This window comes from Anomaloglossus baeobatrachus, chromosome 3 (assembly GCF_048569485.1).
Source record: "Anomaloglossus baeobatrachus isolate aAnoBae1 chromosome 3, aAnoBae1.hap1, whole genome shotgun sequence".
Taxonomy (NCBI): Eukaryota; Metazoa; Chordata; class Amphibia; order Anura; family Aromobatidae; genus Anomaloglossus; species Anomaloglossus baeobatrachus.
In genome coordinates, this window is record NC_134355.1 from 59,719,283 (window position 1) to 59,732,516 (window position 13,234).

The window sequence follows — 13,234 nt, forward strand, 5'->3', positions numbered from 1 at the left end:
GAAAAAGTGATCATAGTTGTACCGGAAATGGTAATGATGTGTATGTACTGTATATACAATATAATAGGGAGGTGTTGTATATACACATACATATACTACAGACAAAAATATTTTTCACACATCTTAATTGAATCCAGGTTTATCATTCCGTCCTATTGGCCCCGGTGTATAACATCCGGCCCCTCGCCTGCCGTCTGCCTTTACTAACAGTAGTGACAGAACGGCTGGTAGTACCAACACCGTCCTGTAATAGGTGTAACAGGTCTGTTCATGACATTTCTTCCTCCTAAATCTTCCCTATTACCTGTGAGTGATATTATTGAGAAGTGGAAGTGTAGCGACCCTGAACCCATCAGGGCACTATCAGGTACTGCATCCAGCCAAAGATCCAGGGCCTTCCCCCAGGGACCTTGAAGACCAGTGCTTGTAGCAGCAAAATACATTGTAATCCCAGTTTCCCCCATCCACACAGACTGGTGACAGACTAGACTTGGATTAATGGATGGCCACCCAGGGGTAGAGCCAATCCAGTCCACTAGACAACGACCAGGTGGGAGGGGACAGCAGTTAGTTAGAGTTGGAGTTAGGAAGTGAGAGGAGACGGACGTAACTGCTCTGACACGGAAGTGTAATGGAGACTTGAGGGCCCAGGCGTGTGGTTGCCGGAGGAGTATGGTGAAGTTCTCTCGGAACCATAGCACCGACGGGGCACAGAGCCCTAGGTCAGGCAAACCCTCCGGGCAGACCTGATAAAAATCTGCACAGGGAGGGAACCATTCAGGACCTCACTGACCTTAGAAGTCTGGGGGCACCAGCAGTAACGGGAGAGCCAGGGACCGGAACCGAACACCAGGAATACAGGGTTCACACTACCGCCGTACGGACCAGAGACTGAGAGACAAACAGGAGGGGACCCCAAGATGCTCCAAGCCACGGGGACCCACCAACTTGAGAAAGGTGCAGGGGAAAAAAGCCAAACGGTCACCAACCTGCACTGGGACTAGGGGAACCAGAGGTGAATACCAGCCTTCCTCCGAGTACCAGTTACCATCTACTGTGAATAAGAGAACCAGTTATACAGCAACCCCTCGTGTGGCCTCCCCTTCTTTCCGCGCCTAACTCCATCACCTAACCCCCTGGGGCCCCGGCCCTACTTGCGGAGAGCCCAACATCCAGGCTGCCCTCACATCAGCCCTAGTGGAGAGACTGTGCAGCGGCAGTTCCATCACCATAAACGCAACTTGCAAGTGGCGTCACGACATAAACTTTATTAAACATTCCCCTGTATATAGCACCCTTTAAAGCATCCCCCAGGGTCACGGCACCAGGCAACGGCCACCCAGTGACACATCTCAGTAGTACACTGCCCGGGGCCGAGTACCCCATTGCCCTGGGCGGCACAGCTTGAACTGTAGGAAACTCAGCCATCAAGTGGAGACCCCATAACGTTAAAGATCAGGGGGCCGAGTGCTGAGGAGCAGAGAGTAGAAAAGCCACCAACGCTCTGCTGACTCCATAACTGCAGAGTCCAGACTTCACCTGGAATTAACATCATTGAAGGGAACTCTTAATGCTTCAGCTGTCATATTTTTACACGTGGCTGCCGCGTTCTGATCAACGGATGTCTGAACGCACAACAAAAACACCCCACAATAACACCACAAACAAGGAGGACACCAGGAACACAATAACAACGGTGGGCCCTGGCGCTAGTGAGAGGGTAGATGGGACACCTCCTGTCTTTTATCTGACGCTGTACCCTACACTCATAGCCAGACCTATACAGGCTCCACACCTGTCGTCAAGCAGGAACCTGAAGCCCTGAAAAGACCCTTAGATAGTCCTGGCTAGTGAGTGGGAAGGTAAGGCTCACTATGCTCACGGCTGCACTAATACAACAAGAGGGTAGGTGAGACAAACAGGGGAATAATAACCAAAATGGAGAAGATTCAGGACAAATCCACAGCAGCTCCTTCCACCAAGGCGGCCAGAATACAATTTTTTTTATAATCAGCAAATATTGCTGGGAAACCCCCTGCTACTTAAGCACAAAGGGGTGTGTGGCTACAGAGCACCTGCAGCTGACAAGCACTGCTGGAGAGCTGCTGGCAGCAAAACTGTCATTAACTGTTTCAGCACCAAGAGAAACAAAACAACATTTACATGTAGAGTACCAGATGGAGATGAGAGGCTCCAGTCCTAAAGCCATCACTAATCTCTAAAAACAGGGAGACGACCCTGATATCAGCAAACAAGACATTCTGGACAGTTGTAGCTTCCATCTGTGTGAGAACAGTCCAATGTTCACCTTCTGATTTGTGTACTATTCTCTGTTGTGAATAAAATATGGTGATAAAACATTTCAAAATCATCGCATTCTTGTTTTCTCTACATTTTACACTGCATTCCAACTGTTTTAGAATCAGGGGTTGTGTATTTGAGAAAGGCTTTGCAGTTTTGAGCCAAAACATCACATGGGCTGAAGGTGAAGATTTTGGTTATGACCTTGGGGGCTTTTTACCCATTTTTGAAAACCCATATGCACACATGACATACAGTGCGGTCATTCCTTAGTAATAGCTCTTATAGATATAACCATAATCTTCTATGATAAAGGATCCAAAACACGTAAGCTGTATTGAAGACCACACTGTATGTCATGTGTGCACATGGATTCCCAATTAAGTATTGAACCAAGGAAAACCGTGTGCTAGCTTACTTCTGCTGATAAACCTCTTTGCCTGATCCGGCTACCATTATGGACTTGCATAATGGAGTCCCGGTCCCTATATGCTGCACATAAGTACCGGGCAGCCTGCCTGGTCGAATAGTATGGGCGTGTAATAGGCTGCTGACGAGGTTACTGTGCACCTGCAAGTGTGAACTGCGCCCTATGCAAGCCACTAGTGTGCAATTTTATCATCCAGCGATCACCCTCTCCATGTTTTGGAGTTGTGGGAGTGATTTTCTCCTCTTGCACCTGTGAAGCCTCCATCTATTGGGGGTCTGGCTGCATCCTGGTAGTGCATTAGTTTTTTTGGCCTGGGCAGTTCACCACTGCTTTATCCTGTTGTGAGTATCTAAATTTGTGGAGGATATTTAGTACTCTTTTTGTTGTTTTTCTTTTTGTGTGTATTGGAACAACACAAAGCACTTGTGATGCTCTTTTAAACTCACCTCTAGCAAGTAACAGGTGTGTGCAATAGGAAAATCTCACCTTAAACCAGAGTAAAAAAGGGGAGTAGTTGACTCACTCTTAGCTTTCTGTTTCTGTGTGTGCCACACAAAGCATTGTGAACAGAAAGAAGTTCATCGCCAGAGATCTTGATGTTCCTTTGTCCACAATGCGCAGCATAAGCAAGAAATTTACAACCTGTGGCACTGTAGCTAATCTCGCTGGACATGTGCAGCAGAGAAAATTTGATGAAAGGTTGCAATGCATGATAGATAGTTTGGATGGTGGATAAGCAGCCCCAATCAAGTTCCAAAGAAATTCAAGCTGTCTTACAGGCTCAGGATTCATCAGTGTGAGCTCAAACTATCTGTCAACATTTCAATGAAGTGAAAAGCTATGACAGGAGACCCAGGAGGACCCCACTGCTGACACAGAGGCACAAATAGCTTGAGTACAGTAAGCCAGAATCCTTCTGGGAAAGCATTATAGACAGATGAGCCCAATATCATTCTACTGTTTACTGAAAATAGAATGAGGCCTACAAAGGGCATCATGATATCTGAAGATTAATAAAAGATTTTGGGTCACAATGAAGAGCCCAGTGTTAGAAAGCTAGGTCATGGGTCTTCCAGCAGTACAATAACCCCCAAATCCTTAAGAAGCTTAAGAAGCACACAGAAAGGGATGGAAACACAGCGCTAGAGTTATAAAGTGGCTGCAATGAGTCTGGACCTAAAGCCCATTGAACACCAATGGAGAGATCTTAAAATTGCTGTTGGGAAAAGGTACCCTTCAAATATGAGAGACCTTGGGAAGTTTACAAAAAGAAGAGTACAAAATTTCAGGTGAGAAGCTTGTTGATGGTTATAGGAAGGGGCTGATTGCAGTTATTTATTCCAAAGCGTGTGCAACCAAAGATTAGGTAAAGAGTGCCAACAATTTTATCCAGCCCATTTTTGGGGTTTTGTGCAAAGTTATGTTCAATTTATCTTTTTTGCAGATTTTTTGTGTTGCTCCAATACAATGGTAGCAAAGTCAAAAATAGTCAATACGCCTAAAACATAGCCTTTAATATTCCATTAGTAAAAAGGTCAGAAAAGGACCTAATGTTAAAAAAGGACAATACAAAAATCAATAAGAAAAATATAGCCAGAGAAATATATAATGATCCTATAATCAGACCAACTGACTAATCTTAAATTCACCTTATAAAAAATGATGTGAATATTGTATCCAATACTGAAACATACCGCGAAAACAGCGGTGATAAGATCATAGGAAAAGGAACGGTCTTACCCCATCTGCCGTGTCACCCTTTCCCTATTTGATGAAGCACTGGTGCTGGGTTGTAATGGCTACCAAAGGCAAGATAACCTGGTCCTTAACTACATGACTCAGGATCCCCACAGGTTCCAAACATGTATCCAGTGATGTGCATAGTTCTCCCAACGCGTTTCTTATATCATCAGGGGAGAGATAAACTCCAAATTTCCGGTCAAAAAAATGACCCACACAATATGGCACAATTACTGTGGAGAAATACATAAATAAACTACATCAAAAAAGGTCCATATCAGAAAGCAAACCGACAAGAAAGCGCAGCGGGTAAACTTACTTCCATCAAGACCAGGAAAAGCCTGGGCAGAGCGCGTCTGTCATACCACGCCGCCGAGTTTAAATGTGCCGGTCGCTTTCAGTGGCGTCTAACGTCACATCCGCAAACAAAGGTGAGCTCACTTCCGGCTCACATGATCGCGACCGCGATGCGCGCGTCACAGAGGGCGTAGTTTCAAAGCCATGATAACCATAATGAATACAGGTACATGGCTACAAAAAAATGGCCGTGGATTGTATCGCAAATACAATGATACAAAAAAGGCCATTAGTAGTAATGGCCCATCAGAAAAAGGATGGGCCACCAAAAGCCTGCAACAAATGTCACAGGACAACCCAGATAGGACAAGCAAGCTCAGAAATAGCAACAGTTTTTTTAAAAAAAAAAAAACAGAGACCAAATAGATCAGTGAAAGGCGTCTATTCAAAAAAGGAAAATATAGTAAACAGGATATACCAAGAAAAATAGTGTGATTACCAGGATCAGGAGAGGCAAGAACGGAGTTGAGGGAACGAAAACCAGTATTTAGGGAGAAAAAATACTAAATAAAAATAAATATAAAGACCTGTTAAATTACATTGGGTACGGAAAGGAGAATAATCACCACCAAACTGAACAATCCTAGGGGCCCTAATAAAGAAACTGGTCCTACCTAATTGTGGAGGTCGGCACCCTAGGACAGAGCGGTGAGTGGTGCCCCCACTCAGACCACGACTATCCCTCCTAGCAATGGTCTATCTTAGTCTACCATAAAGGGTGCGAAGGAAAGAGCATCATTAAGACCCAATGGTTTGCTCCAATACACACAAAGGTTTTAAGAACAGCCATTAGAGCTGGGTGGGACTGGCTGTTCCCTTACCTTCAGTTCCTGGATTTGGAATGGCCTATAACAGGCAGTTCACCTGCCTCATTTACTGTCTGAGAGTAGAGGTGCTCGCATTAGCAGGAGGTTTGTCTCTGGCGGCTCCCGTACGTTAATGTCATCACTCACCACTGGATGATTGTGGCAGTCACACAAGGGTCTTGATGATCTGAGCTCTTGCACCATCAGGACGTGACTGACTGGTACAGAAAGTTGATGGTTTCTGCTCTTCACCTGAAGTCGAGGAAGCTGACGCTAAGATAGGACAGTATTCCCACAGCCAAGAAGTCCATGAAACGTTTACCTAGCCTAAAGACCAAGAGGCCCCAAAAACTGATGTTAGTGATTGGAGCCGGTATCTGTATGGATGTAGTCCCAGCGCTGAAGTCCTGGAAGGGTTTAATTCAGACCCTGCTCAATGCCGCTAACAACTTCGCCCTCCTAGAAGAAAAAAGCAAGAAATTGCAGAAATGTCTCCATGAACACAAAAACCTGATCCACATGGCCCACAACCTCATCCAGAAGCTGTCACCGTGCACCAGAAATGTCAGCTTTACCTTTCTCAAGGACTGTCTCTATGAAGTCATAGATAACCTGGAGTCAAAGATGGAGGACTCTGGGAAGCAGCTCCTTCAGTCTGTGCCGCAACTGATGGAGCACAGTGCGCTGGCCCTTGCAACCAACTTTGACAACCGTCTGGAGATCTATGTCGTTCATCAGGGAACTCAACTGAAATCCCTAGAACTTACCAACGAAAAAAGGTTCTAGAATGGGCTAAGGAGAAGAAGCAGCTAAGCCTCCTGCACATATATAGCTTCTACACTAACCCAAGCAGCATCATCTTGCACCCAGCCAGATACCAGAATCTCCTCGGTAATAGAGAAATCCATATTCTTTATGAGACCAAGTCCTTCCTGTTCTTGGGCTGCGGTCGCATCGAAGATGAAACCATGTTTCAGGCCTTTTCAGCACAAACTATCTGTTGACATTTGAATGCAAGTTAATGCTATGGCAAGAGACCCAGGAGGACCCCACTGCTGACACAGATTACATAATCCTGAACCTCCACCTGAGAACAGAGGGAAAGAAATGTGCTGCGATACCTAAGCATAGTATTAGTATTATTATGAATCTGTTTGGATCCACTGGAGGAATCCCTTTCAGCACACTGAACCAGCTGCCACCATCTAGGAAGGATTCCAGCATTTGTTGCACTCCATAGCAAATGCTGAAAGGTGAGTGCATTTGCACTCACACAGAATCAAACAAATATATTCACCGATGTTAGCGCCAATCCATACTTTAGGAGGGGTAGGTTGGTAGAAAAAAAGTTTTTCATTGACTAACTTGATAAAAAAAAAATCGACATGATTTAATAACAAACCTAAGGATACATTAAAAATATTTTTACTTTTTTTTTCATATACAAGTACAACACGTTTTGGCTGAAATAACCTTCATCGGGTACATGCAGATATCAGTGACTTTGATATCTGCATGTATCTAATGAAGGCCATTTCAGCCGAAACGAGTTGTACTTGTATATGAAAAAAAAAAAATATATATATTTTTAATGTATCTCAAGTTTGTAATTATAACACGTTGATTTTTTTGTTTACCTTGTTCGTCAAAGAAAAACTTTTTTTTCTACCAACCTACCCCTCCTAAAGTATGGATTGGCACTAACATTGGTGAATATATTGCTGCTGACACAGAGACATAGAAAAGCTATAGTGCAGGTTGTTAAAACAAGAGCTTTTTGATAAAGCACATCATTCTACTGTTTTTCAAAAACAGAACGAGGCCTAGAAAAGAACACAGTACCTACAGTCACATATAGTGGAGGCTGCCTCTGGCACTGGGTGCCTTGACTGTGTGGAAGGCATCATGAAATTTGAGCTTACCAAAGGATTTTGGGTGGCAATGTAGTGCCTAGTGTCAGAAAGCTGAGTTTACGTCCTAGGTCATGGGTGTTCCAGCAGGACAATGACCTTAAACAAACTTCAAGAAACCCCCAGAAATAGATGGAAACAAAGCGCTGGAGAGTTCTGAATTGGCAGCTAAATCCCATTGACACCAGTAGGGAGATCTTAAAATTGCTGTTGGGAGAAGGCACCTTGAAATATGAGAGACCTGGAGCAGTTTACAAGAGTCCAAAATTCCAGATGAGAAGAAGGAGAAGGTTTTGGATGGTTATAGGAAGCGATTGATTGCAATTATTTATTCCGAAGGGTGTGCAACCAAATATTAAGTTGAGGGGGACAACAATTTTGTCTGACCCATTTTTGGAGTTTTGTGTAATTTAATGTTTAATTTGCATTTTTCTTAGTTTTTTTTGTGTTGTTCCAATCAACGAACAACAAACATTTGTTTAAGAAAGCATGTAATTGCAATAATTTTCTGGGAAAAATACTTCATTTTCTGGAACAATTTTAAGGGTGCCAACACTTTTGTCCGTCATTGAATATATATGTATACAGTCAACCTAATTCCAAAAAAAAGTTGGGACGCTGTATACATTGTAAATAATATACACATAATCAATTAAATGAGGCTTATTATGGATCTTTAGTTATAAAATTGGTTACTCTTAAAGAGTTTGTCCACTACTTTTACACTGATGGCCTATCCTTAGGATACGTCATCAATGTGTGATTGGCTGGGTTCGACAACCCGCAACCCTGACGAACAGCTCTTTTTGGTACCGGCGGCAGTAGCAGGCAGCCAGAAATGCTCAGTTGCAGAGTTGCCTTATCTTCTGATAGAGGCTGGGTACTACATAAGCGCCTCCCATTGATTTGATTGGGAGGCGGATGTGCAGTACCCGGCCCCGGCTTCTATCAGTTGATGGGACAGCTCTAGAACTGAGCATTGCCGGCTACCTGCTGCCTCTGTCGGCATCGGGAACAGCTGATTAGCGGGGGTGCAGGATGTTGACCACATATTGATGACCTATCCTAAGGATCTGCACCAGACATTTGCAACAAATTTTAGCCCACAATGGCGCTAAAGTATTATGCCTGTACCCTTTCCTGCAGAGCCATGTTGTAAAAAAAAAAAAGTGTCTAAAAACTAAAATGTGGTGCAAGGCATGAAAGACCGTTTTGTTATTGGGATTTTATGTCATATATTTGGTTTTTTTTATAATAAATTTGTAAACCATGGAAACTGGGTTAGTAATAGGGGTGTCTGATAGACGCCTCAACATTCCGAATACTAGGGCTTGATGCCAGCTGACACTACACAGCTGACATCAACCCCTTAATCCATTACCACCTCACCAGGACAATCGGGAACAGCTGAGGCAAAGTGCCAGATTTGCTGCATCTTATGTGATGCGCTACTTCTAGGACAGCTGCGGGCTGGCATTTTTAGGCTGCGAAGCGCCCAATAACCATGGACCTTCCCAGCCTGATAATATCAGCTCCCAGCTGTCTGCTTTACCTTTGCCAGTTATCAAAAATAGGGGAGACCCCACATTGTTTTTTTTACTTATTTATTAGGTTAAGCCAAGCTAAATACCCTTTAGTGCCACATGAAAGGAACCAATGCCCAGATAACATTTCTATACTAACAGGGTCTATTGTTGCAGAAGTCTGTGGGCATAACAGGATGTAGGACTCTAATATTAGGCCTAGTGGTCAGTGTAAGAATTTTAAGATTTTTGAAAATATATATTTTTATTTAAAAAAAAAATAAAATACTAAAATGTAAAACAAAAACACATTACTTAAAAAACTATTTAAATCATATATTATTTTAAATTTAAATTGAGCTGAAGTTGAGCATGTGCCGTGCAGCAGCATCATAGGCCTGTGGTAATAACACAAAGCTCGACCGCTGCTCTATAACCGCCGAGGGGGGAATTCATGGCGATTCTGGTATGTGAACTCCCACCAATCTTGTACTTTTCACTACATAAGTGATGACATTTTTGTCATTGGAATACCCCATTAAAGGGGCTGTCAAGGCTTTCTTTTTTTCTTTTTTTTTTTAGATATTCATTCCTAATGTGGTCCACAGATATATAATTATATACTTCATGGAAAGATCATGGAAATAGTCCCCCTCACCAGTCTCCTTGCAACCTCTTCTGGTGTGTGACCGCTGCAGCCAGTTTGCTTGTCTACAGAGTCCATGTCCTGTGTGACTATTGCATCATGTAAATATTACAATTGTGGTCACCCCATATAATGCAGACCTTGTAATTTATAAATTGCAAGCTGCAACCAATATATCTGATGCCATATGAGTATAGCCTGTACCAACATAAATGGGCTCTTTAAAGCACGACTCCAGCATTTTTATTTGCTTTTCAGCACTGGAGAATCCCTTTAAATGTAAGTCCCCTGGCCCCGTTCTTATACTTACCCTCCTGCAGTTCAATCCTTTTTTGACGCTGCTTTGGTCCCGCGGCACCATCATGTGCATGTAACTTACTTTCAGGAATTCATAAATTATGTCACAAGCACTCAATACAAGTCTATGAGAGCCAGAACGACACTCTCATAGACTTGTATTGAGTTGTGACCTCCAGCACATTCCATGAAACACTGGAGCTGCTGTCAGGTCACAAATCGCCAGAGACCGACAGAAGTGATGCTGGAAGAAGTTGAACAGAGAGCCAGGTGAGTATCAGGCAGGGGACTTACATTTAAAGCACCACTCCAGCAGTGAAATAATAAAAAACGCTGGAGTGGTGCTTTAAAGGGAATCTGTCACTAGGTTTTTACTACTCCATCTGAGAGCAGTATAACGTAGGGGCAGAGACCCTAATTCCAGCGATGTGTCAGTTACAGGGCTACTTACTGCAGTTTTGATAAAATCGCTGTTTTATTTGCTGCAGTTCTACCAGTTCTCTAATTGCTGAGCTCTCTATAACCCCGCCCACACCTCACATAGGCATAAAGCCACCAATCATTGGTGTGGGTGGGGTTATACAGAGCTCAAGAATATAGAGGACTATATGGCAGCTGATAAAACAGTGATTTTATTAAAACTACAGCAAGCAGTCCAGTAAGTGATACATCTTTGGCATCAGGAACTCTGTTTCTACATGATGTGGCACTCAAATTAGGAGGCCTAAACTTGGTGGTAGATTCCCTTTAAATAAGCAATAAAGTCTATATGCACACCTTCAGTCAGTTGTGTCCGGCTATGATGGTTTACAGCCACGATAGATACTCAAAGTCTCAAAATATTAGAAAGCCTGTAATGTCAGAAGAAGTGCACATTCCTTGTGAAACAGACGTCGTCGTCTATATGTGACCAGTAACAGCTCCATGCATATACAGACGGCTGGTTTATGGAATACAGCTCCATTATTGCGCTCGCCCGTGCTGCGTGCCGCCTTTCTTCTGGGTTGACATTAGTAAATTGCTAATATCAGCTCTGCCTCCCATGTACATTTTCTTGCTGAATCATCTATGTTTAGCTTTTCATATTTTTCAAAAATTGCAACGTCACAATTCATTTTCCCATTAGAACAAATGAGCTGCTCGTTTGCAAAAATATCTCAGTGTAAATCGATAACCGGATCTTTAATTTCATGTCGATACAGGCCAACAGAGACGCAGTGATCAGCCGAGCTCCAGACCAGAAGGAAGACCGTGCTGTGAGCCTTCAAAACGCCTCCGGAGTCTACGATCTTCTAAGCATCACGATGGCCAGAAGAGGGCAGTACGCCATGCTGTCTGAGGTACTGCGCTCTGTTCTGAGACCGTGCAGCCTACTCCTGTGCAAAGCTTAAAGAGAACTCAAATAGATCAACTCTTGTCTTTTATCTACTCCAAAGATGTAATATGACATGTTCTGAGTAAGGCCTCATGCACACTGCAGAGCCATGTGCACGGAGGCTGTATGGCGGCACATGGGGTCTTACAACCGCGATATGAAGCCATTGTGTAGTGTTTTTGTACAGTGTTGCTTTCTTAATCATTTTTTAATATAATAATATTTATTCACTTCTATAGCGCTCTTGATTCCACAGCGCTTTACATACATTGACATCACTGTCCCCATTGGGGCTCACAATCTAAATTCCTATCTGTATGTTTTTTGGAGTGTGGGAGGAAACCGGCGTACCCGGAGGAAACCCACGCAAACACGGGGAGAACATACACACTCCTTGCAGATGGTGTCCTTGGTGGGATTCGAACCCAGGACCCCAGCGCTGCAAGACTGTAGTGCTAACCACTGAGCCACTGTGCCGCCCTTCTTATGATATTTTACTCCAAAAAAGTAGTTCCCCATTGTGCCATCAAAACAGCACTGATCCGCATCGGACACCAAGACATTACAGCATGTCCTTTAAAAGGGTTATTCTCATTATCATAAATGGTAAAGGACTTGAAGTTGCGATCTTCCCATTGTTTCTGCTGTACATAGCAGTGCATGAGCACTGCTATGTATAGCGAAAATCACGTACTGCTATGTATAGTGAAAATCACGATCTATGAATGCCAGCCATGGGTTGACATTCACAGGAGAATCATAAAAACAGGCATGGGGGTCATCAGCAGACCCCTGGCTGTCATGGCAACTCATCGGCGACCCGCGATCGTGTATCAGGACTGCCGATGGGAGCATAAAATGACGTGCCCCCTGCCAGTAAGATTGACGGCGGCTTTTAACACGTTAACCCCAGGCAGAGCTCTGGTCCACCCCCACCTGTTAGATGCACATGATGGCTAATTAAATCAACTGTCATGTGCGGGAACAGATGTGTGCTCCGCGTTTTAGCCCGCATCAAAGGCAGGGACACAACCTTTTGTGTACATATACGTCAAAGGTTGTGAAGGGGTTCACATGTTAAAACTAGTGAAATGTCTCCTTTAACGACAAGAGTAATATCAAATCTTATTACATCTGCTTGCTGATAGTTTCTACATTTTTGTTCCACCAATAGACTATTAATGGACTTAAAAAAAAAATATAAACATTACAAAAAGTAGTCTGTATTATGAAGATTTGCTAATTAAATAATGAATGTCAATCGTGATTTTTTCACTTGTGGCTGTTCTTTTTGCAGTGTTTGGAGAGAGCTATGAAATTTGCTTTTGGAGAATTTCATCTTTGGTATCAGTTGGCGTTATCTATGATGTCCTGTGGCAAGGTAAGGTTGTCAGATCTTGCATTAGCTTAGTGTTAAGTTTGCAAACAGTTAAAGAGATTGTTCACTACTCTGACCTAGTTACTGGTTTTGCCATAAATGCTTACAGTTACTACCCCTAAAAATCCACATATATCTTTTATGCCAAGTTTCATGTTGTTTTGTACATTTCTGCTTCACTTTCTGGGTCCTGGTGCCAGCTGTGCTGTCACAGCCATCACTCCCTCCTGTTCAGAATCCTCTGCTCTGCTATGAATACATTTCCCATCAGCCCCTGTAACCCTGCCCAAACCCCTCCCACACTACCGCCAGAAACACACAGTATCACTATAACATCTTATCCAGGGCACTGATATAGGCAAGCAACTGATACAAAGCACCAGAACACCAGCCCTGGCAATATATATTACCCCTGCTCACCCTCACTGACTAATCATCTCCCACAATAATAGGATAACTGGGTACAGAGAG

General features: G+C 43.4%; 1 protein-coding gene and 1 pseudogene across 1 annotated transcript in view; both read left to right on the forward strand.

Annotated features, from left to right (window-relative positions):
* The window catches only part of TTC7A (tetratricopeptide repeat domain 7A), a 515,691-nt gene that overhangs the window by 163,227 nt on the left and 339,230 nt on the right, over positions 1–13,234 (forward strand). Inside the window, exons 9-10 of the mRNA XM_075339201.1 lie at positions 11,213–11,350; positions 12,683–12,766. Of these exons, the coding sequence (XP_075195316.1) occupies positions 11,213–11,350; positions 12,683–12,766 (222 nt within the window). The remainder of the gene's footprint in view (positions 1–11,212; positions 11,351–12,682; positions 12,767–13,234) is intronic.
* LOC142295806 (protein FAM118B-like) lies at positions 5,670–6,638 on the forward strand (annotated as a pseudogene).